At 33.2% G+C, this 26,186-nt stretch overlaps 1 protein-coding gene across 4 annotated transcripts in view; it reads left to right on the forward strand.

Moving 5' to 3' along the window:
* Window positions 1-26,186, forward strand: part of LOC107186663 (protein kinase C and casein kinase substrate in neurons protein 2) — a 119,834-nt gene extending 93,648 nt beyond the window's left edge. For 2 of the 4 annotated variants that reach the window (XM_015574588.1, XM_015574589.1), the window contains exons 2-10: window positions 1,575-1,966; window positions 6,100-6,288; window positions 9,407-9,427; window positions 17,083-17,309; window positions 20,352-20,472; window positions 22,641-22,751; window positions 24,222-24,388; window positions 25,280-25,440; window positions 25,623-26,186. In XM_015574588.1, coding sequence (XP_015430074.1) covers window positions 1,604-1,966; window positions 6,100-6,288; window positions 9,407-9,427; window positions 17,083-17,309; window positions 20,352-20,472; window positions 22,641-22,751; window positions 24,222-24,388; window positions 25,280-25,440; window positions 25,623-25,735 — 1,473 coding nt within the window. In that variant the 5' untranslated portion in view covers window positions 1,575-1,603 and the 3' untranslated portion in view covers window positions 25,736-26,186. Of the gene's footprint in view, window positions 1-1,574; window positions 1,967-6,099; window positions 6,289-9,406; window positions 9,428-10,420; window positions 10,433-17,082; window positions 17,310-20,351; window positions 20,473-22,640; window positions 22,752-24,221; window positions 24,389-25,279; window positions 25,441-25,622 lie in introns of all 4 variants that reach the window. The other 2 variants (XM_015574591.1, XM_015574592.1) reach the window with 2 other exon arrangements.

A 26,186-nucleotide genomic window follows, 5' to 3' on the forward strand; every position in this document is an offset into this window, starting at 1 on the left:
ATGCTTTTTTGTGATGTTTGTAACGAAGTTCCGTTGATCTTTTTAATTTCTTTTCAGGAGCCCTACTTCAGTTTGATTTTAAACAATAAAACACACTAGATCGCGCCGATTTTTAGTTCTAAATAACAATTCACTGTGTTCCATTCACATCGACACAGTATATTAACATAATTGTTTATTGCTTCCACAAAACCATGACGATCGTACCATTCACGGAAAACCCATTGAAACTTTTGCAGTGAGTCAATATAAAGAGCACTATCGAATACGACTAATATAATTACTGTTCCTGAAGACTAGAAAGAGATTATAAAATTATTGTTTCTTTCGAATTTGTGTACGCATCATTCAATATGTATTATACAAATGAAAATCATAGAAATTCATTGCATACAATCACTTTATGGTATTCTCAGTTATGCAAAGTGCAACGGAATGGAGAAATTTATTTAAGATTTAACAAAAGTTTCATTTCAATTTTAACTAAAAATGCCGTTTAATCGATGAAATAATTTCTTCTTTGACTGTAAAATAATTCAAACGTTTACAATATAATTGACAGTATTTTTGGAAATATTCAACGACCACGTTTTTCTTGCATTATTCTTAACCTAGCATTATAATTTAAAATTTAAAGAATTCGCTTTAAAATTAAGTTTAATGAAGTAGAAAAACTTCGTAAAATATTTTTTGTTTAACCACTTTACAGCTACCATATATTTGCACTCTGTTAATGTCTATTTCGATCAGTCTCTTCGAATATACTCCACTCTGTTTAGAACAGTCTGTATAGTATACTAGACGGTGACTATATAAATTATTCTACATCGTATATTTCACAGTGTTGATTTGAATTAATCCCCCATAATATATTCTATAATGAACATTTTCATTACTTTGAATACTATACTTCATATTTGTAGTTTTATTCACTTTATTTAACCCGAATATGCCCACTGTAGTGTTATAGGGACACCTAATACAGGTGCCTGTATTGTATTGTTTTTCAATTTACCCGATCGACTAATATGTAGGTGTTATGGCTTACTAAAAATTACTTGAAAATGACTAAAAAGCACACTAAAAATTCAGATGATTTCTCATAGAAATATTGTAAAGGATAATGTCGTAAAAAAAAAGTTTACTTTAAAACATAGAGCTTTAAGCATATCAAGGTTATAATGTACTGCAAACTGACCATATTTTTTCATTCTGCGTCATATACATACTATATGTATTGCTCATTGACCATTTTATTCTCCTCGTATCATACATGTACTCCATATAGTGGAATTTTATATAATATTTTAATACAGTGACCGTTTAATTTGTCCTGTTATAACGTATTTTATAGAACCAATTTCTTTGTCTTGTTTAATATACTCTGCACTAGCCATTTTTATTATATTTTACAATCCGAATCTCGTTGGCCATTTGATCTGTATTCTGGATAGTAAAGTCGAAATCGATACCGACTGATAACGAAATCGGTTTGTAATTATAAAGAATAGTAATAAAAATCGATTATCTACCGTATAACCAGTCGAATAACACCCGAATAATTCTGCTTGCAGGTGAAAGGAATTTCTCGACTTAGGCTAGGATGTCACATCACAGCGACGATAACATGCTGATAGCAACCTCGGACTCCTTCTGGGAGCCGGGTAACTACAAACGAACGACCAAAAGGATCGAGGACGGCCAAAAGCTCTGCGACAGTTTAATAGCTCTGGTTCAAGAGAGGGCGGAGATCGAGAAGAGTTACGCGAAAGCGTTGAAAAATTGGTCGAAGAATTGGAACGACAAGATCGAGAAAGGCCCCGAATACGGAACCACAGAGGCGGCGTGGAAAGGCGTTCTCGTTGAATCGGACAGGTTATGCGATCTTCATCTCAGGGTCAAAGAGAATCTCTGCAACGACATCATACAGCAAGTGAAGACGTGGCAGAAGGACACTTATCACAAGGTACGTAATACCATTTTCGATTTTATTTTTTTTTTATCCTGGCTCCGTTACCTAATACCACCTGAAATATTTTCTTTAGCTTTCGTATTACATGTATCAGTGAGTAATCCCACTATGTTTGCCAAATACAATATCAAAAATATCATATGTGTTCTTTGTTGCGATATCAGAAATAGGATAAACTCTGGTAAGCCCGTGGATCCTTTCAGAATTTTTCTGTTAACCGTTGATATTTGCATATCTTGAAGAAAAGTCAAGGGGATGGGATAATACAATTTGATATCATACAAATAAGTAATAGGTTAACAGAAGTTTAGTAAGTATATTTAATTAAAGAAAAAATACAGAATTGAATTTTTACACGACTTTTAACACTCCGATTACTCGGTGATATCTTCTGTTATTCCGTGGTAGTTCTTGTTAGGCATGTTCACCAATTACTTATTTATTATTGTTTATATTATTATTAAAGTATTATTCTATGTTATGTTTATATTATTATTTTAACTTATTATATACAGTACTTGTATTATACACTAAAGACTGCCCTGGTGACTACACACTGAAAACGTGTTATTGTTTAAAGTCTAAAAATAAGAAATCGTTTTGTCGATAGTCAATTGTTCCACCAATTTCATGATAGTCAAGTGTTTGAGACATAAGGAAACATTGTTTCTGGTATGTATCTTCGGTTTTTCTCAAACAGTGCTTTAAGAAACGCAGAATCAGGCACAAAAAAAGTAAGAATTCAGTTACTTTTTATAAGCGAAAATAGCATCGAAGTTTTTCTATATGATAATTTTAACCCTCAGACACTACACTAGTACCATTTTGCACCAGCAAAACATTATTTCGTCTGTAACATTCTATCTATCTAGCATAACGATTTGAAATTGTCATAGTTAAACACTTATATCTCTGAGGAAATATTACCCTAAAAAATATGTTACAAGTTCAATTTGCTTTTACTTTCTACAATTTATTAAATCTTCAAAAATTCAAAATCCCGATTCGCACTGAGGCGATGTCTGAGGGTTATGATTAAGTTTTATTAAAATGTTATATCATTATTACTTATCTACATTTTGGATGTTCTATTTATGTATCTTTCAAAGCACGTATAATATACAAGGAAACAATCATTCACGATTAGCACGAAAACTTACACCAATAATGTTCTACTGAAACAAAAACTTTCTCCCACTTCATCACACTAACTTCAACTGACTGATTTTTTTTACCGTACCACAAATTAGCACATTCCCACTGTTTGTTAGTTTTCTTTGAACTAAATTGGGTCTTAGTGGTAGAGACGAAGAGAAAAGTATCACAGAGTAACCAGTATCACGGGCTAAGCAGACTTTGCCTAACACACACGGTCAGGCGAGCAACGATCAAACCCATACGCTTTAAAACAGAAACACTTAACCTTCTAGTGCCGAGGTAGAACTCTCACAGACTCCGTTGATTCTGTTTTTCTTATTCTCCTCTTTTCTTTATGTAACTAATAAATATTCTTATTCTTCTTTACCTTTTAACAGAACTACGATATACAACTCTCCCATGCAGTGTGGCTTGCATAGCATGTCTATCTTACACAATGAAAACTAACAAGTAGACTGCGGATGTTTATGTATTTTTCTGCGTCTCTTAATTTGCAAAGTATAGTAAAATAAACATTTCAATATAGTTTAAAGCTATTTGTGTACTCTTATGAATATTCTGAAGCCTCTGGGACAGGAAATAAATTTCTGTTCAATAATTGTTTTTATATATTACTGTCTAAAATTTTCAATTTGCATAAACTTCCGCAGTCTACTAATAGGTAAGTGGCTTCTGTGTACTGTCCCACCGAGGAGACGTTTCTCGTCGATTTTGCTGCGGCCGATAAAATATCTAACAAAATATGAAAAATCAATGAAAATGTAGTAACAGTAACATGACGGAATGGGAAAAGACTTGTATACAAAATATTAGCGAGAATGACGTGAATGAAGTGATTTTTGCATTAGTGTAAGAACATTCTTCTGATACAAATGAAGAAGTTTTGAACACATACTACGAATAAGTGTCAATTTGTTTACAGTATGCAAGAAAAGCATCTGTAGATTGCACTCACGCAGCGTGAACTCTTATACGTATTATGGACTCAATGCAGGGTGTCTCAAGTCGGGTGGTACAACCGGGCAGGAGGTGATTCTACAAGAAAAAATAAACCGAAAAAATAAAGAATAAAGTTTTTCGTTCGAGGTTTTGTTTTCGAGACAATTGGGTTTGAACATTTCTCTAAAGCGCGTGTATTCGTGCTGCAAATAAGTAGAAACGACCTGCAATGAACAGACGCGTTAGCCAAGTTCTATTCTGCTGCTCGTGTATCCAAAAAGTTGTCAAGTTTGATTATCTCGAAAACGAAGCAACACTGAAATAATTTTATTCTTTTTTTTTTTACTTATTTTATCTTATAGAATCTCACCTGCGTAATTGTACTACCCGTCTTAAAATACCTAATATGGACATAATTTAGTCAATTGCCATTATTCATGATTAAATTATTGGTCAGTCTTTCTGTATTGCATGTTATAATATCCACCATATAGTACTATATTTTGTTATCCATGCTTTGTTATATACTTTTTAAAACGAACTTAGAACTCCATATTCCATGCTTTGTTATGAACTTTTTTATAGTGAAGATAGAATTACGTATTTTATGCTTTGTTATACACTTTTTATAATGAACATAGAACTACGTATTCATCGACATATGTTTCCATTGGTAGTAAGGTTACAAACTTGATTAGTTTCTTAATACATCGCATCTTTCTACTTTGTGAGATTTATTAAGAAAACGTATACCTTAAATAAAACAGGAAAAAGAATTGTCAAGAATCTTGTACATTTACGTATAAACAACGTAAAAGCACAGAAGCCTCGTAGATTTCACCTCGGACTACACGCCCCAAATATGGTCCCCGACAGTAAAGAATTAATACAGTCGAAACTGATTAAAATATACAACTACAGAACAAATTAAAAAATTAAAAATTGAATAACATTTTGTACAACCAAAAAAATTGGCATTCTCACAATTTACACATACACACAACCATAAAACAAATGACAGCAACCTTATACCCACACACGCATCGCATGCCCGATGTATGTACTAACTGTATGATTGTGAGATTATTCTTAGCATCCTTTGAAAAAAATCCTTCTATCAACACTAAATTTTGATATTAAAAACAAGCCCACAAAACTTCAGAAAGATTGGTGCAGTAGTTTTTGAGATGAGCTCATGAAAATGTTGTTTTGAAAAAAACGGGTTATAGTTTCGCAAATGCTTTAAAACTGCTTTCATTTTACTCCGCCATCTTCGTATTAAAAACATTTTTCCTTGCATCGATTTTGGAAACTTTTTAGTGTTACTTAATTCTCTTGAACCCTTTTTATCAGTCATAATTACTGATAAAACGAAACTCTACAGAAACACAAACGTTCTACTGCATAACTCGACGTCAAATGCCACACTGCCAGCGTCACGGAGTTTTTTATACGTTGGTCTAAAAATCCGTGAATTTTACTCAAATCAACTTGGAACTTTCAATACCCCCTTGAATACTTATTGTATGAACGTTGCGTTTATTTCATTATGGAACGTAAATAATTCTGGCTTTAATCTTTGACTGGGTACGTGAGGTTTAATAAACCCCAACCACCTTTAAACGTTCATACCGTTGTTAATTCAATCGTGCAAATTTTGTGCTTCCGTATAGCTGAGTTTATGTTATTAAATTATAAAAATTGAGATGATTCTAATTCTTGTTAATTAGAAAGTACTCTTTCATGTTCTGTTGTCTTCTCAGAATTTAAGAATAAAAGTAATATACAATAAAGTATAAGTTACAATAAAAAATAATAATAATATAGATGATAGACGTTTATATAGGGTCTGACAAACCCCACGTGGCCTAACAAAGAATGATTCTAAGGCACGTGACGTCAAAGGTTAAGTAATAAAATTCGTTAAAGTAAAATAAAATATGAAGTGTCGCTAAAAGAAAACCAACATGTTTCATACGCAACGACCCAATAGATTGCTAACCTTACAACGAAATGTGGTTCCATTTCAGTCGATGATGACCCTGAAGGAGCGGAAAGAGATGGAAGACGCGTTCAAAAAGGCGCAGAAACCGTGGGTGAAGCTTTTACAGAAGGTTGAAAAAGCGAAGTCAGAATACCACAACAGCTGCAAAACCGAACGAACCGCCGCGAATATGGAGAGGAACGCCTCCGCGGACAGTTCGCTTTCGCCAGACCAGGTAAAACAACAATTATCCCCCGTCAGTGAGCTGATCATAGTAATAAAAAGTTACACCATTCTTCGCTCATATGTTGTCGACGATTAGCGCAATTGTTATGTCGCGTATCTGAATCACAGTTGTCATCGGGCTCGCTTCGAAAAGGATTTCTGCGTAATCGATATACAGGGTGTCCTGCGCAACTGGGCCAAGCTGTATCTTTAAAACGGTAAGAGGTAGAAGGAAATTTCCATAGGGAAGTTTAAATGGTTTCGTGTAATGCATCGCATGATGCGTGTGTCTGTTTCGAAAGTGGAGCGTTTCAGAGTTTTTCAAGGTCACCTCTGTTTTTGTCAAGCAGAACTGTATATTTGTATGCACATTAAGTAATATCTATGCTTTTTTATTCTCCATGAAAAAAATATTAAGGTATATCTGTTGAAAAGTGATTAGTTTGAATCACATATGGGTAACCCCCGGCCCGCGATTTCTTTTAATCCGACTCGCTAGGTACTAATTACTATCATTCAAAATCTATTTAATTTGGCCCTTGACTCGAAGAGAGAATAATATTTTCGCTCCAGAGCCACGGAACGTTGCCTATGCCTGGTACAGATAATCAGTCACGTTTCTGTATCCTTAAGGTTTTGACGTTTTGTAATCAGTACACTTATTCGTTCGGTTAGCAATACGAAATCATGTCATTTAGTCAAGCATTTTTGAAGTTGTTGGTAAACACGAGTAGACATACAAAGGAAACTTTGAAACGTGGGTCCAAATAGAACGTTGTGAAATTACAATTATCTTTTAAATTAGTCGCTCTTCGACGTACATAAGTACCCTAATACTTTTTTGTAGGGAATAAAAGACATCCATGCATTGTATGTATAAATTTATAGTTTCATTTAAAGGAAATACAGGTGACCTTGTAATCTCTGAAATGCCTCCACCTTCAAAACAGACACATGCATCGTGTGATGCATCAAAGAAAACCGTTTTAATTTATAAAGATAGATACATAGCTTGGTCCAATTGTGCGGCACACCCTGTACATCACGTTTAAAATAAGCGTAGCTATACAATAATTTCATGTGTTCAATAATGAATAGTTTATTTATGCAAAATCTTCTTTTGTAAAGGAAAAAATTGTTTCGCGCGGACGAATCAATTTTAAATTTTTGTTGGTTAATGAGTGTAAACAGATTCGGCTGTAACCCTTTTTTTCTGTACTCCGTGAATGTACTATTAAAGAACACCAAACATACGAGATGTTTCATGATCTGTGGCCATAGTCATGGCCATAGCCAGGGGGGGCATTTGCCCCCCCCCCCGGACGGAAAAAGTGACTTTTGCCCCACCCTACGAGAAAAAAATTGGATTTTGCCCCCTCCCCCCACCCTTCCAAGAGTTACAAAATTTTTGCGTAATATTTAATATAGCATTATAATTTGAAACACGACCAACAGCCTCTATTAACAAAACACATACATTTTCAACGATTTATGACTTTGAAAACAAAATAAAGCGTTTCTGGCTACGTACAGCCTTTTTCACTGTTACAGTCGATGTGTTAATACGTTGCCCCCCCCCCCCGCCCCACGTGACTAACAACCCTGCTACGCCCATGGGCATAGGTGAAGTATCAATACCAGAAAAATTTGTACATATGTATATACAGGTCGTTCCACGCCAGGCGGATCAGTTTTCTACACAAAGTTTGCGATTTTGCTCAAAATGATATATGTTATACTTCATGTGAAAATAGGGAGGAGTGAAGTCATCATTTCGCTGGTTTCGAAATTGTTTAAAATATACAGACCCTCAAAGTTGATAATTTTGACCGATTGTTACGAGAACTGTAATCACAAAAGAATTTTTATCTTCGTAACTACTAGAGATATGAATTTGATTCTGTTTTCATTGTGATCGTAAAAGATCGTTCTTTATAACTAAATTTTTTGTTTGTGTGTAAAGTTATTTTTGCAATGCCTAATTATTAAAAATATTCTTGTTTTGAAAATTTGATCCCTAGGTAACATATTCAGAAGATTGAGAAAAATGTGCCCGTATTCTGTGATCTTTTCTGTTTAAAATCTAGTTTTTTAATTCGCGGGCACTCCAAAATTGTAGTCCCAACAGGCCAACAAAAGTCGCGGCGCCCGGCGATTCAGGTAACCGCTCCACGGGCGTAGTGGAACAAACTGCTGTTTCTTGTGTCAAAATCGTAGAACCTTTGGTAGAAGCAAAACAGAGAGATGAATCTTGTTCGAAGTTAAAGCTAAGATGTTGTAGAATCAGGAAATAAGGTAGATGAAGTATCACAAATAAGTTTTAACCTTGGAAATCTGTATCACTCTTGACATTTTTCAAGAAAATTACGGTTTTTCCGGTAGAATGTGTGGTTGAATTTTGTGCTTGACTTGTTATACATCATTTCCTGTAGACATCGACACGCTGAATTCAAATCTGACCGCTGAATTTATCTATCCCTTCAGAAATAGGAAAAATGCAATTTAAGTGAAGATAGTTGATAAAAATCATGATTATTCTGGTTTACATGCTTTGATAACATTTTGGTGCAAACGTAGTCTATATGCATGCATTGACAACAAACTAAATCTAAACTAAAGTGAGTATTTCAATTTGAGAAAAACCCCAAACATTGCGTACAAAAGTGAGCCGCTTGGCGTGGAATGACCCATACAATAAATTTAACAGACCTAAAATCGTATATTAAAGACATGTATCTTTCGTAATTTCACCAATATTTCAATAGAAAAAAATATGTATACACGAAGACTATGAGTCCTACCGTCCAACGTCAACCATTCTCATTTAATAAATTATCCTATAGATTTTTTCTCAACAGCAGTCGCTCCGAAATAAAAGAAAATTAACAATGCTATTATTTCATTGTTACTATCATCGCACATAAGTACATTTATTTCATAAGGGGATCCTTTTCGAAGCAAGATTATCCTCGATGACAAACACACACACACACATGCACACATATGTATATGTATAACGAAATATTGTGCCACACGTGTGTGCATAAGTTAGTGTGCATCTCGAATCATGCATTCGCGGCTCGATGTACGAATAGATACATTTGTTCTTTAGCAAGTATTATTTACAGATGGCCCGAGGCTCTGAAAACGTATGTTAACAAATCTCGTGTAATCTTACCGAATATCTGCATGCGGTGTTGTCTTGTGCCCCTCGATATTTATCGATCCATATCTTTATAGTTTCTGGTCTCACGAAGTGCTGCTAGATCTTCCAGAATGTCCAAATAAATATTTATTTCTGCATGCTTCGATTATCGATCGAGGATCAATTTTAATCTCTTTGCTTGAATGTTCATCAAATACTGTTAGATTTTTTTCCCATTAAACCCGTTTGGTAACTTGTATACTATTCACTAAGTACGAACAAATTTTCTGTGATCTTACGTGAATTCTCATTTGGAAACTTCTACCGAATGTAACGACGACGGAAGAACAACAACCTCTTTTTTCATTCTTCTTAATCTATGGAAAACATTGATCGCTTGATTTCGGGTATCGAGGGCTGCAATTCATGTGCCCCTCTGTGTCGATGGCGCGCATTGAACTCCTGCACGACTTCAAGCATTTTTACAAATTACAAACTTCATACTATCAATTGTTTTCGTCTTAATTAAGTTGTGAAATTCGTACGAAATTGAAGGATTTTATTAATTTTTTATATGGCACGAAAGCTACCAATCGGTTAAATAAAAATTGTGTCCATTCAACGTATGTGGACATGCTTTAAATTTAGTCACCGCACAAATTTATCGCTGCACTTTCATATACAATTCCTTCGCTGAAAGAAAAAGAATTATGTGAAAATTCTTATCACAACGCCATTAGAATAGCGTTGCAAACGAAGTATCGTTGCATGTATCTCACTCGTTCGAAAAACGAATAATCGCCGAAGTAGGGGCGATCATCTGAAAAATGGCTATACCGACGTTTTTAGATGACTGTGTGTGGATGTGGTGCATGGGGCCTCAGAATACGAAAGTCCTTTAGGAATTCTAAAATAGGAGACGTTCAGTTTGTATGTATAACGATATTGCATGCGGCATGTTTGTTAATTAACCGTTTCTTTTTACTTCTCGTTACAGAAAGCTCTGTTGGTAAGCAAAGTCAATGTCTAGTATTTAGATCTGCATTTAATAAGAAATCGTGCAAGCATCGAGCTTTAACATATGTTTATAATGCATACACAGTTATTTTTATAAAACATTCGTTTCGTGAAAAATGAAACAATGTTTCGGGAAGAGAACAATATTGTACGTTCATAGTATGATACAAGATAGTAATGCAGTACATCACATGATTATACGGTAATTATCCAAAATTTTATTGTATTTTACATTACTGTTACTTAAAGGAACTATAGCCGATTTGTTAAATAAATACAGGATGATTCATGTAAATCGATCTCCGTGAATATCTTCGAAACCATTGATGATACTAAAAAATGTTTCGGATAAAAGTTGAATGATATCGAGGGGGGAATAATCTTGTGTGAGTAGTTTTTTTGTAGATAGATGGGTAGCGGACATATGAAGGTCAAGGTTGCTTTTTTTAATGAAATCATGTTTCTTAATGCATTAATCGATGCAACTTGTCATTCCCTATAAAAAAGTATTAAGCTATTTATGCCAAAAAACCATTAGTTTAGGAAATATTTTAATTTCAGTATTGCAAAGTCGTATTATTATGTAGTAATACAACGTTTACATTTGTTGCGACCTAATGCAAGTAGGCAATGTCGCGTCTTCGACCGCCAATACGGTCAAGAAGGCGTTATAAACAGGGATTCCTGGACAGCTGCTTATCACGTGCACAACATTCACTATGCTAACAACCATGCATTATTGTATTTCGGCGCTGACTTTCAGGAATCCCAAAAAAGAATACATACGTTAAACCCCAACTTCTTCACCTTGTACTATTACTCCTTCGATAACATACACCAACCAAAATCCTACATTTTCCACCAATCACAAGCCTATCCGTAGTAACAAGCGTCTACGGATACAACCACCAGACAGAACACATTCGTTCATCAACAAGAACACATTCAGCATAGTAGTCGCAACTAGTAACTACATACGCATATAGTACATCACATTTCATTACGTTTATTGTAAAGTTCAAGTATGTTACAAAGTAATGTTAACTTATACAATTCACATAATATTTCCAACGAATTCTACGACATTAATTTATCAACGAGTAGTAGCAAATTGCGAGCTCATCGTGAGCACGCCGCAGATCAACCTTCTTAAAGCTGGTATTCAACAGTTCCACTTTCAGCCTGCATTCATGGATGTTATACGTACTAGCTATACCGAAATTGAGTAATCTAATGATTTTTCAACATAAGTGACGTCATACCTTTTTATAGGGAATGCCGAAGTGCATTTTGATGCATTAAAAAATATATGATTAAATTTACAAAAAAAAAAAAACAAATTTAGTTTTCATATATCATCCACGCGTCCACCCACAAAGAAATTACTAGCATTAAATTATTTTCCCTTCGAAACCATTCAATTTTTATCTGAAACATTTTTTGGTGTCATCAACGGTTTCGAAAATATTCGGGGTATCGATTTAAATGACTCACCATGTATATTATATTTTTAGGAAACGTTTGTCCATTAATCGAGTTTATAGAATAAAGATTTTAAAAAATTCGTTGTTTTTAAAAATTTAAATTACATTTATACTAATACGTATTCATTCGTTACAAAGAATCTCGATACGATTTTCTTAAAGTGAAAGAAAACGAATTGTTATAGAAACTAATTTACTGAGCAACTTTCTCTCCAATGATAACATGTGCATTTGCATTATCAGTCAGAATATTTGTTTAGAATTCACACATTCAATGACACAATATTATTGAGCCAATAAAAAGTATATGATTGTTAGTTTTAAAATCATGTATAAATACTCGATGATTGCTCGTTACCTGCGTGTAGAAAACAATTTGAAAAATTTGAACGCTTTAAGCCATTGTTATCTGTAAACTAGATGCTTTATAAATTAATCATTTTCAATCCGCTAGTTACACCGCTTACTAATTGTTAGTCAAAATGAAAATCCATGCGTGGGTCAGACTTCATAAAAACTGACTGTATTATCGTTAATAACGTTACACAATAAACTGGAGGGAATGCTCTCGGATATATTTCTTCTCAAAAAATATATTTAAAATCAACAAAAACCAAAGATATTGCAGAAACATATACATATAGATGAACAACATTTTGAAAGTTGGAATTTCAGTTTAAAGTTATTCACTTTTTATTTTTAACTTATGTTTGTTTCTTAATCATTTTGTTCATCGTTCTAAAAATATTAGAGATTAAGGAATTAAAATTTTAGACTTTTCTTTTTTAAGAAATAACTGGCTGGTCGGCATTGAGAAAAGTGGAAAGAAGCACACAGATTTTATTACGATTCTTTTGTACATTTTCGGTCGGGAAGTACAACCGGACGGGAAGTAATTCTATAAGAAAAAATACATTGAAAAAAAAACAGAATCAATTTTTTCCGTTGGAAGTTTTGTTTTCCACAAAATCAATTTGAAAATTAATCTGAAACGCGTCTGTTAACGTTGGCTACTTCAAGGCAAAGGTCACATATGAATTTTGTCATGATCATAATAAGGAGCACTTGTTTGACCAAGTACAATCTACAATGTAGAGTAGACTCTACAATACTCTACATGGTGTACAAAGATCGGAGAAGGAAAAAAAAACAAAAGTGGCATTCAGAAAGAAATCTTCAAAGAAGAAACATTATAGTTAGATATGTTACATAATTAAAAAATAATAAAATATTTGAGAATACATTTATTAGTTAGATAATCAGTTTAATTCTTTATTTTCAAGTAATTTTATCATGTGTATTCGCATGACAGTAAGTAGAAATGGAATGCAATGAACAGACATACCAGCCAAGTCCTGTTCAGTTGCACGCGTACCCCGCAGATTTCAAATTCGATTATATTGAAAACGAAACCTCAAACGAAAAGAATTTATTCATTTTTTTTCCGATTTATTTTTGCTTACAGAATAAATTCTACTCGGTTGTACTACTCGACCTGAAACACTCTCTGTATAATGTAACTGTAATAATACATGGGTGCAATGCATTAAGGGAAACCTATACGGCCTTGAAGCGACATTGTAAACGACATTTCACGTGCAACGACTTATAATTAGTACATGAGACAAGATAACATGCAAAGTAATGATGCCGTGGCTTTTTAAAACCGGCTTAGTAATAGCGTTGTTAGGATGGAAATGAAATGTTAATTAGTAAAACTTGTGTTTCCTCCGACCGCGTTCTCTGCAGTTTCATACGAAACAAAGATTATATCGTCGAGTTTTGAGGTACATAATAATTTACAAATGAACTTCAATATTTCGAAAGAATACATCTACACGAAAACAGATTAAAAATAAATTACTTAAAAAAAAAAAACAACAATTATTCACGAATTCCTTAATTTATCTTCTTTTCATTTCTATGTAGAGATACTTGTTTATAATAAGAATTATATAAATATTATTAGTCTTTAAAACGGTTGTCCGCTTCACTGATTCGCAATTTAGTTCCAAATATTTGTGATTTCAGTTTCTGAAAACAGTCTGTACCTACGCAAAGTAGGTTAAAAGTACACTAAAGAATAAACACTAAAGAATATTTCGAAAACGGATTGATTGAAAAGTACATAATATGGATTCTTTTGATTTCTGTTATCGTGAATAATTAACATGATTTTGAGCCGTTTATATACAATTATTCAAACACGTACACATAACTCCAAATTCTATATATTTTATCAGTAAAGAATGAGTTTAATAACTTATAATTGCTACGTTGCATGAGTAGATTGACTTCCTATCGCTTAATTAGTATACAGGGTGAATCATGCAATTGTGACAGATAAGAGATCCTGTCATTGAAGATAAAACCAAAATGATAAAAAAAATATTGAATAATGAATAACCACCTGTTTGTATATAGATGTACTTTGTTTTTGTAAATGCAACAGTGCATTGAAACTGCATTCTTTCAACAAAACCATCTAGTTTTATTCATTTTTCCTACATGGTGGACATAAGTATTGGTACAGTATGTGTTGCCGTATACAAACATTTATAACTACTGAAAGAATTATTTATACCACTTGTTTTTTGTATAGATCTTTATTTAGAATGTCTTCTTTGCCTATACACAAAAGCAGAACAAAATTAATAAAAAAGGGAACATAGAACTAATAAAAATGTGCTTTACCTCTATCTGACACCTGAACAGAAGTTATTATAGCGAGCGTTTAGCGCTTCCGTTACGCCGAGTGGCAAGTACGACGACCACCGTCATTGAGTACCACTGCCGCCGCTGCGTGTTTTGCTGAACTATTTCGCTTCTCTGTTCAAAACAAAACAGATTTTGTAACTTTCCTTGCTACTTCCCTCAGCAGAAATGTCTGCTTTATTGCGTGCTATAGCTAGATTTTTCCTTGGAACCTTAATTTTTGAAATAAATTGACGAAAATCAACAAATATTGGTGCGTTTGCGGTGTCCTTTTCACTTTGAACATTATTTAAACATATTTAAACGTCTATAATATAATAACAATTTATATCATTTTGTTCGGAACAGTCCAGAGAATTAATTCGTAGAAAAATAAACTGAATAACTATTACTCTAAAAGCATAACACAGCTCCAAAGTTGCAAAAAATTTGCAATTTTCACGAGTACACCAAAAGAAAGAAAACTTATATTGAACTTGCATAAACAAGGTATCAAAATGTTTTACACTCACTCTAGTCATGGAGTCTATGGAGAACCAGAAGTTCATTCGTATCAAAATAACAAAGAGGAAAACATTTGTGCAAAGTACATTAAAAAACTGACAGAAAGATTAAATACTTGACACAAATTAAACAAAAGGAACAAGAAATAACAGAATTTAAATTGTTCAAGGTTAAAGTAATAAAAAAATCAATACTTTACCAAGTGTTTCAAACGAAAAACAACGAAGCTTGTTCAAAGGATGCATTTTATCCAAATGATCAGGAAGTTGTAAATATTTTTTAAACAATTCATTTTTCGGACACTGTGATATTTTTATATGTAAAATGCCCAGGAGTCCATAATATTTCGAGTAAAAAACGAAAAGCAGTTACGCGTTTCCTCATATCTCGGCTGTTAGAAGAAAAAGTTTAACCATTAACGTTTAACCAAAGAGACAATTCTGTCTCATTCAGACTTCAACTTTCACTACATTTTTCGTGCATTTCTCAAGAAACACAGTTGCGTTACTCATCCTGAAAATTACGCTTACTTTTTGAAAAATATTCTTTGCCGCCACACTTGTGGGCTAGATAAGCTGAAGGTAAAGAATTGAGATTTCCATCACCTCGTCGTGATGTAAGTCATCGCGAGTCGAACAGTATTCGGAACACGTTTCAACGCATGGATACTTTGTCCAGTGGATTTGCAATCTTTGTCGATTTCAGTATAAAGAATTTAGAACATGTAATTTCTGTCTACTGTCGATGAGCCTGCCAATGTTGGTTTGTATAGTTCTACCGAGCCAGCTTGAGGTCTCTAGGATGCATGTTCAAGCAGAAAATGGAGTGAAGCTGCTCTGTCGCGCATACTATTCTACTGTGTAGTGTTTTTAAGGAAAGAAAGGACTCCAAGAAGGCAGTGGCTAGTTCGCAATGTTGCAGCGTTCTGCGACACGTCTACGACATTAATATCTATCTTACATAACATATCGTCACCCGAGTTCTTAACTGTTCTAAATCTATTTTTCAAAAAGATTTAGTTAATCAATCTATGTGCGTTCATTTGTCCACAAGAATACATCGTAATATAATGACAATTCAACCACAAAACAACAAATATTCTTTTAAGTCCTAACTGCGAAACTTTGAACGTTTCCTTTTCTTAATGGTTGTATCTCCAAATACTAACAACAATTAAAAATTTATGTTGATAATAAGATAAAATTTGGTTAAATATTGTAATAAATAGATGTTCCGTACAATGATACTATATAATGTGTTTGATTATTTCACTACTTTCCTGTTTTCATAATATTAAACTTCGTAAACTTTAAACTCAGTTTCCTCAGTTTAGAAACTAGTGGAGATAGAACAATTAAGAACTAGAGCAAGAATGCATCGCTTGATGGATTACTACACGAAATCTCTTCGTTCTAGCGAATGGTTGACAAGCTTTTACAATACATCTTCTCTTCTGAACTTTTAATTGGCCGTCAATAAACGAATTGCTCAAGATATCCACAACCGTATAACTTTAGATTAATGTATCTTGGAAAGAATGCATTTGAGGTTCTGTGCTTAAATAACGATTCTTTTTATCGCTGCGATGAATAGGATATACTCGTAAAGTTTGACTCCATATTGTTGGGAGTACCCCATAAAAGCAAAATACATTTAGTCGGAATAGCAGAACTGAATGAATTAATAAAATTCTTTTGAGGATAACACTAACGCTTATTCCATAAAAATAGATAGAGACTTTATAGACACCCTATAAATTAGTTTCTTGACAATTGAAGACCTACGAACGTCTTCGTTTTCCACAAATTCCTCTTACTTCCTCCTACAAACCTCAAGATCGTTCGGTGAACCTATACCAAGATCTTTACCTTCAATGTCGTTCACACCTGCGTCTACAATTCATCATATTGATCGATTACCACTCTTATGTAATCGACAGGTGAAGAAAATGCAGGACAGAGTGCAAAAAACGAAGGAAGAAGTGCAGAAGGCCAAGGAGAAATACGAGGCTACCCTGCAAGAAATTAACCAATACAACCCAAAATACATGGAGGACATGACTCAGGTGTTCGAGAAGTGTCAAGAAATGGAGGCGCAGCGGCTTCAGTTCTTCAAGGAGGTTCTATTTGGCATTCACAAGTGCCTAAATATATCTCAGGATCCAATGTAATTATACATTTTCCTTCTAATTTTTTACGCTCGCTCGTAAATCACTTTCTCCTTTCTTTCTTTTAATTTGCATCAATCCAAATGAGTTTACAATTAACATTAATCTATTGAAGTGCTTCACAAACTTGTTTTCGACGACAAACTTTGACAACTCACTTAACCCTGCAGCTACTAGCCACTATAATGGCTTCCCGCAAAGTCATTTTTCGGGACGAAGAGCCACCATAGTGACTCACTTGTTTTCTTGCTTCTAAAGTAAGTCACCACATTGCGTGGGTGACGTGGAATTTTCTCCATTTGTTTTGCACTCCGCGGCAAAGCTGCTAAATTAAATTCTCAGGTAATTATTGAATCAAATGTTAGGATATTTTAAGGATGTTGGGCAACGTTGTAACTTTATTTTCATACGTTAGTTATTATTTATGATTATACAATGGCAGAATTATATAACATTGTCTACCGTCGTGTCTGGCAGAACTTTGTCAACTGGCACCCGGCAAATCTTTGAAACTATTCATCCAATTAATTTCAAATTTGGAGAAATTATTCCTTATAAAATTATCTATAATGTAGCGTACGATTTTTTCGATATTTTAAGGCGATATTTTAGCGTAGATGCCCGTTTTCGATACATGATTGTTGAGAATTAAATTAAAGAACAATTATCAAACCTAGTAAGCTAAGGTTTTGCATGTATCTTTATATGTACATGTATGTTGAGAGTAATAACATAAATCTTTAAAAATAGCTGTCCAATCAGGCGCATTGATTGCGTCCATTCTAGTTGTCTGAAAGAAACAAACAAAATTCCGTTTTATTATCCATATCCAAAATCGACAAAATGACAGGGCTTTAAAAGAGAATGTCTGATTTTTACCGAAACACTTTTATTTCTCATGCCCCGGAAAAACAGTAATTTTAAATACATCAGAAAGTTTTGTAGGTCGAGCGGATAACTTGAAATGTACTCTACATACATGGATGCCAAATTCCAAGTCGATCTATCCAGTAGATTCTGAGCAAAATGTGCGCCCGTCTTGAAAAATATCGTTTAAAGTATGTCATGCAGCATGGGTGCCGTCCTTTATTCTTTTATAAGTTCGAGAATGAATTTGACCGTAATATTTTACAAATATATTTTCAAAACCCAAAACTATAGGAAATTGCAAAAAACGTCGATTTTTAATCGATTACACTAGAATACTTCCTCAACCCTATAACGCCTGCTTTTTTGTTTTAAAAATCCGTTTCTTTTTAAGAAGTTCTTTCTTAAAAACCGATAACCGGTCTACAAAAGATGCATAAAAAAAATAGTAAACTCCATAAACATTCTACCTTCTTTATTATACATATACGTTATAACCATTTCATTTAACGTTCCGAAAACGTCGTGTTCGGCGTTATAGGGTTAATTTGTTGAATTTTTACAAATTTTCAAAGTTCACATTCTTCCCCGAACAAACTTTTTTCCTTATAAAGCTACAGTTTCCTTATTTTTTAAAATTATTCAAAAATCGCACGCTACATTGTGGATAATTTTATAAGGAATAATGTTTTGCAATGACAAGTTAATCGGTTGAATTGTTTCGGAGATCTGCTGGGTGCGAGCTAAGAAGATTGTGTCCGACATGACGGTAGACAATACAGTATAACACCGTCATTTTGAAATTTCAAATAATAACTAATCTATAAAAATAAAGTTAAAATGTTGCCTAACATCCCTTAAAAAGTTACCAATATTTTACTCAATAATTACCTGATTGTGCGAGAAAAGATTTTCGCACGCCTCGACTCGTCACTCACCTCGACTTGTGTTACTTGCCACAAACTACATATGTATAATTGCTCCTTACATACAGGGTGTCATATAACTGATGGTACCACCGGGTAGGGAATGATTTTATGTGAAAAAGTAAATCGAAAATACAGAATAACATTTTTTCATTCGAGACTTCGTTCTCGAGAAAATCAACTTTGAAAATTAATCTGTAACGTGTCTATGTTGTATAGTCTAGTCATGGTAGTAAGTAGAAACTGAATGTAATGAACAGACGCGCTACCCAAGCCCTATTCGGTTGCACGCGTAACCAACAGATTTTCAAACTCGATTTTTTCGGAAACGAAGTCTCGAATAAGAAAAGTTTATTCTATATTTTCGACTTATTTTTTCACGTAGAATCACCCGCTGGCCAGTTGTAGCATCAGTTACATGACACCCTGTATAACTAGACTATTGAAGTAGATTTAATATTAAATTATATTACAATTGAGTTTCTACTGAATGTTGGTTTTTTATTTCAAAATTACTTACAAGTTAATATCTAAACATACGGAAGTATTCTGTGGAAGTATACAGCTGTATCGTTTGATATGTTCTTCGACAGATATGGCCGTATCGAAAGGGTTAAATTGAATGGTTATGAGGCAATAACACTGTTCTTCCGCTTTATAATTGCACTTTATGAACTTTCTTGTAATTTCTCCGCTTATCCCACCATAGAATGAGGCTGGTTGACTATAGGCGGTCCATGCTTCAACATTTTATAATTGCTCACTTTCAATAATTTCGTTCATATTATTGTTATTAAATTATTATTGGATTGCAAATTTTATGCATTTATAAAATATCCGATCGTTTGAAATTCGGTATAGTAAAAAGTTTCAGAAAGTTTATTTAAGTCTTCGTTTTATTTCGTACCGATTAGAACACTTAACAGAGTAAGTGAATTTTTCTTTACATCCAGTTTCGTGAAATTATCCATAAAATTCTACATTTGCATAAATATCCGCAGTCTAATTATTATTACCCAGTCAATGTTCGTCCGAATAACAAAAGTTATTTATGACAACACAATAATATTACAGTATATTTTACCTTGACAGTCTGTTTGGAAACCAAAAACATAAGATAAAATGACGGAGATTTTTGGTATACTCGAATGATTAAATTATTCTATTGTAATTGTAATGTATGGCATTAAGTATTTTCGTGAAATTGTCGTGTTTTATTTACGAAAAAAAAACATCTTTCATTTATAGACTTCCACAAATATACGAAGAATTCTATCACACAATCAACAACGCAGACCATGAAAAGGATCTGAAATGGTGGTCGAATAATCACGGTGTGAATATGGCGATGAATTGGCCGCAGTTCGAGGTAAGATAACGAAACAAAATCTATGCATTACAGCGACTCTTTGTATCGCATGTAAGTTGGAAATCTGATGTTAGAAAACATAGTCCGCAGAGTGCATTAAATATTATTCTCGTTCCTTCCCCTATTATAACTGCATTAATTTTATCCGTTAGTTATTCTATATGTCTCGATATTCAACAATGTTTCGTACTAAAGGCTGCACTATTTATTCAAATTATATCTAATATAATTTATACGCTAGTATTCAACAAAAATATTCATTTATCAGAACCTTTTAAGAAGGTACATTGTTTCCTACTTTACTCTGACAAGAAAGTAAACGACAAAAAAAATATGTTTTCTTCAACCAGCGTTTTTAACCCTTAACCTGTTTTTTTTATTTTGTCCATTTTGGAGTATAACTGCCGTTGCTTTTTGTAAACTTTCCGTAAGCAGATGGATGTCCTGCTTAAATGAAAATATTGGTTTACTTCCCACAAACATACAAAGCTTCTCCACGCACATATGTGTCATACAGTAAAGTATTTTTAATCGAAAACAAAAAGTAACTTTTTTATACAAATTATTACGCAGAAAAGATGTAGTCTAAGACATAGTATTCCGTTACCTCTGTTACAAACCATTTGCGAAAGGTCTTACTAACAGTATCGATATCAGCTTATCTACAAACTGATCCAAATGAAAACCTCTCTACCATTCTATGCGTGCACGCAATTTTGTTCTTCTTTCTTTTTTTGTAGCGATATGCAGAAAATTATAATATAAAATTTTCCAGCAAAAAAAGATTCCAGCAGCTCTGTCATAGCTGATGAGAAAACGAAACGACATTATTTGATTATAGAAAATCAATCGTTCTTTTACAATTCATTTATAATTTAAAAATGAAGCCGTAGAGTAGCGTTCTAATGGAAATTCCTAGTTGTTAATTAAATTTAATGTTATCCAACTCTGGTATTTAATTACTTTGGCATTGTTTAAGATATTATGTGCATACGTATAACCAGTGGAAAATGCCAATAAGATTAATTTTTGTATCGTTTTCTTTCGTAAACTATGAATATTATACAGTTAAAATAAGTCGAGAATGTAGAATAAAATATTATCGTAGATTCTTCAGAACAGTGTACATACAGTTCGTTATTTCTTACTCAATTTGAAATACGAGAAAACTGTTTGCATAAAATTGAATGGCACGATGGGGCTAATTAACGGGCTATGGCGAATTGTTTTTAACAGAATTATTTTAAGAGATATCAAGTTCAAACGTGATTTTTAAATCAAATTATATATTTTTCTTAGATCACTCGGTAGTGCGTGTCAAGACGAATTCAACAACCTTTACTGTATACACTCTTCTTCAAATAATTTTCCAGATATAACAGACTCTGAAAATCAATGTTCACAAAACATGAATAACATACAAAATGTCTTTTATTATACGAATACTTTTATTCCTCACTGTTTGTGACCTATCACCGTGAGTCGCCATTATGGTTTGTAATAGATTGCGGAAATACTCTGTAATTATTAATATGCTATCAGTATCACAAGATCTGATCAGCTACAATTCCCCTTTGAAACTAAGAAACATATTTTTCCATAACTCGAGCAATCGTTTCGAAAACATTTCTTCGACAAGGTGGTCCAGTTCTTTCACGTTTTCAGCGTTTCTCACGTTCGGATTACATTGTTACATCATAGTGTGCCGGTGGCAAAGTATTAGGTGTACCAATGAGTAACACACTATTTCTTACTAAAGTCAGAATTCGATTCTTTGAAAGCTTAGAATCTATTTAATTCATATTCATAATAATTTTCTAACATTCTACACCATTTTCACTTAGTAACAGCTCGTGAAGGTATTTATCATTTAAAGTGTATATCGTTTCATAATTAAGAAAATAGTGAATATTATTTATACACCTAATAAGTATATTTCTAAGGGTTAAACTCGTTGGAGAAACAGTTTGTGTATAACGTCTTCGTAACGATCTCTGTCCCCTTAAACGTTCGCGGTACCATGTACCGAAATCATAGTACATGTACATACGATGTCCTACTGTGCTCTTTTACAAAGAAATAAATAAAAAGAAGCTTCGAACAGTATCCCGAGACAAGTTTCTGGAATGCATGCATGTGATTGTTTTTTGGGCATTGCTATTATGCAGGACTACACAGAGGAATTCCGTGACATCACCAAGGGCTCGAAGTCCAAGGAGGCACTTCCGGCTGGCTCCATCACGCTGATCAATCAACGCCCGGTCGGCGAGGATCTGCATGTAAAGTTTTTGTTCTGTTTACAACCAATCGTTCTGTCGATCGCCTTGTATCCACTGGACGAGGTTTATACAGCCCTGATAACGCAAGCTTTTTACCGTCCCATGAGCTACGAATTAGTGTCATATACGGCATAGACACTAACGGCGAAGTCACTGAGGATGGGTTTCCTTTTTCAGCTTCTGGCTCGCTGACTTAACTGAATTAACCGTATCCCGCTATGTGCTTGGTCTCTCGCATCTCGGATCTATGTCACGATTATATTAAGCATGTTTTATAATACAAATTTGACAGAAGGAGCGGATTTACTTGTATTATAACATTTTTCATATTGGTCTACGTTGACTTTTACGAAATTCGTGCAGAGGGGTTTCAATGAAAAAGAGAATTTTCTGACAAATAGGCTAGTTGATGTTTATTCAAATACAGATTTTTGCAATTTCATTTGCATAGACGAAATTTAAATTAAAAATTTGTTTTCTCTGTTACATGTTGGCAGAAATATAACAAACTGTATCAAACTGTTGACATTAAGATCGTGTTAATCTATTTTGTAAAATTTACAAAATGGAACAACGAAAAGAAAAAGTACAATTGAGGTTAATTTTCATTATTTTGCTGTACAATTTAAAGCAACTAGGAATCCCCGTATTCGTTATATGTTATAAAATAAATTTCACTTGTGACAGGTAAATTCGCTCTACATTTACATATACTTACACATAAAGTTACTAAATAGCACTACATATCATTATCATTTGATACATCATTATATGTTAGTAACCTACTTAAACTTGTAATATAAACTAAACATGCTTGCAACCACAGAATCATCTGCACCATTCATACATAAAGCCTTCATGTATTTGAACATTAAAGTCAGTTTATTATAATAATGAACATGTTGCTACATCTTTTATTGCATGATATTAAACAATTTATACAGTTATGTGGTGTTACCAGAATATTTGGCAATTATAAAAAGAAAGTAGCTTATCAAACATCATATTAATAAACACCAGTGAATGTACTTTTATCCTGATTCATGTTAATAGTGTTCACTTTAAATTCAAATTTAGTTTTAAAAGTACATTTTACTATTTTTAATTAATTCACATATTTCTGTTCAAGAATATATTTAATTATACATATATGACTGTATAAAACCGTATGTTATCATTGTTCACAGTCTTCATCCTAAGCTTAAAAATAACAAACAAATGCAGTTCTAGTTCATTATGTATATACAAGTACTCGTTCACACCTGCTCTGTACATTTATTAGAATATAAATGTAAATAAAAATTCACCGTATCACGCATACTTTGGTTGCACGCATGGTTTAACATAAGTATAGAGATTCCACTATTTTTATATTGCCTAAAATCATAAGTACATATGTACAATGTAAAGAAAGTGTACTTAATTACATAATTAATTCATATACCTAATCATCGTATTTCATCCATATAGGAATTCCCACCAGTTAATAATAAATCCAAGTCAAAGCCCAGTTCCCGGGTGATATCAACAGATGAGAGTCATGGAGATAGCAAAACTGATACAATTAGTTCCAGCAAACATTCTACAGAAAAGAATAACCATGATGGCAATTCTGTGAACAGAACGTCTACAATTACGTAAGTACTAAAAATAATTTTAATGTGATTTTTACTGTTTACCTTTTATAAATTCATTGCATCAGAAACCCCACTTTTTGTACACATTTACTCATATGTTATTGCATCTTTTAAATTCTGCAACAGACTAACTAATAGAAGAATATACAACTGTGTACAAGTTTTTATTATAAAAGATAATTTATTGTAGAAAAATTAAATCAGGAGTATTATTGATAAAAAAAAGTCCAGTGACTAATGCAGGATGATCATATTTTTAAGTGCTCTTAGCTATAAAACTTTCGTAGTGTTAACGTAAATTTTAAGTAGATTGCGGCAGACCTAGACAGACCAAATCCAAGTCACTTTGACCCATACCAAACTTCTCGTTATACATACTTCAGACTTAAATATGTAGCTTTTTGATAAAAGATGTTATCTAATAATGCTTATAATCTAAAGAGGAAGGGAATTTGTTAAAAAAATATAAATATTTTATAAATATACCGCTTATTATATTTATATAAACTGTGTACATAAAATAATTGGTCATTAATGTATTTAGTATCTCTGTCAGATGATATTGCGTTATGATGTTTCCATGTTGTAAAAATTCACCAAATGAAGACACACCTAGCTCGTTTAATTTTTTCTTCGACCTGGTAAGTATACTGAAATACTACGTGCTGGAGACATTCAAACTCTCCACGCAGTCAGTGTTTATGTTACAGCGATAAGACCGAGTCGCGCGGACAAGTACACTTGCTTTCCTTTCGCTACACTCAAAACGCTCAAAACATAAACATGGGTCAAAGTCAATCAGCTGGGGGATGGTTAACCTATATTATTTTGGAAAATTGAAAAATTTATTGTTAAACTAAAATCTTCATGATGATTATATACTTCTTTCAGTAATGGTACAAATGCTAAACAAGAATCAAATCCGTTTGAAGAAGAAGAATGGGATGAAGATGGCGGTGAACCATTAGTAGATAATGGAGAACCCGGTGTTCCTGTACGTGCGTTATACGACTATGAAGGAGCAGAAGCAGACGAGCTTAGCTTTAAACAAGGTATGTAATATCATTAATAAAAATTTAATTATACGTACTTTGGTTAAGGTATTTCCTTTTGTCCCGTTATTTCAATTCTATATCTTACAGCATATGATATAAGTATGAGATTAAAACGTTAAAATAATTACACGAAATCATTAAAAATATCTAAAAGTAATATATTTTTTTTATTTTCACAGGTGATATATTTGAAAAATTAGAAGACGAAGATGAACAAGGATGGTGTAAAGGAAGAAAAGATGGAAGAGTAGGTTTGTATCCTGCAAACTATGTAGACCTTGTGTCTCAGTAAATCACCATGTGAAGCCAAATTTCATGAACACTGTTAGTTACTTAACACATAAAGTGTATGAAAAAAGAAACGAAATTTTTATTTTCTTGTTTATTTCTCAGTGAAATAGCGCCTTCTTAAAATTTGTAAATGTTGTTAGGTAAGAGTTACATAAGACTATACTAGAGGTCAATCATTTTATGTGATATAAGATGATCACTAAAAATAATGAATATTATAGTTCGATGTAACAACTAAATGATACAAGTTTTACAATTGAAAATGTAACAGGCGTCAAGAATGATATGAAACTGTGTGCAACCATTTTGGTTCTTTTTCTCAGATCAATGTAGCTCATTGCGAATAGCACTTGCAAAGAAACATTTACCCCGATGGGTAATAGTTTTCTGTAGGTAGGTAGGATTATCTGTATCCATCTAATAGTTAGTACTAGACAATAAGATGGATAATA

This window comes from Dufourea novaeangliae, unplaced genomic scaffold, assembly GCF_001272555.1.
Source record: "Dufourea novaeangliae isolate 0120121106 unplaced genomic scaffold, ASM127255v1 scaffold80, whole genome shotgun sequence".
NCBI lineage: Eukaryota > Metazoa > Arthropoda > Insecta > Hymenoptera > Halictidae > Dufourea > Dufourea novaeangliae.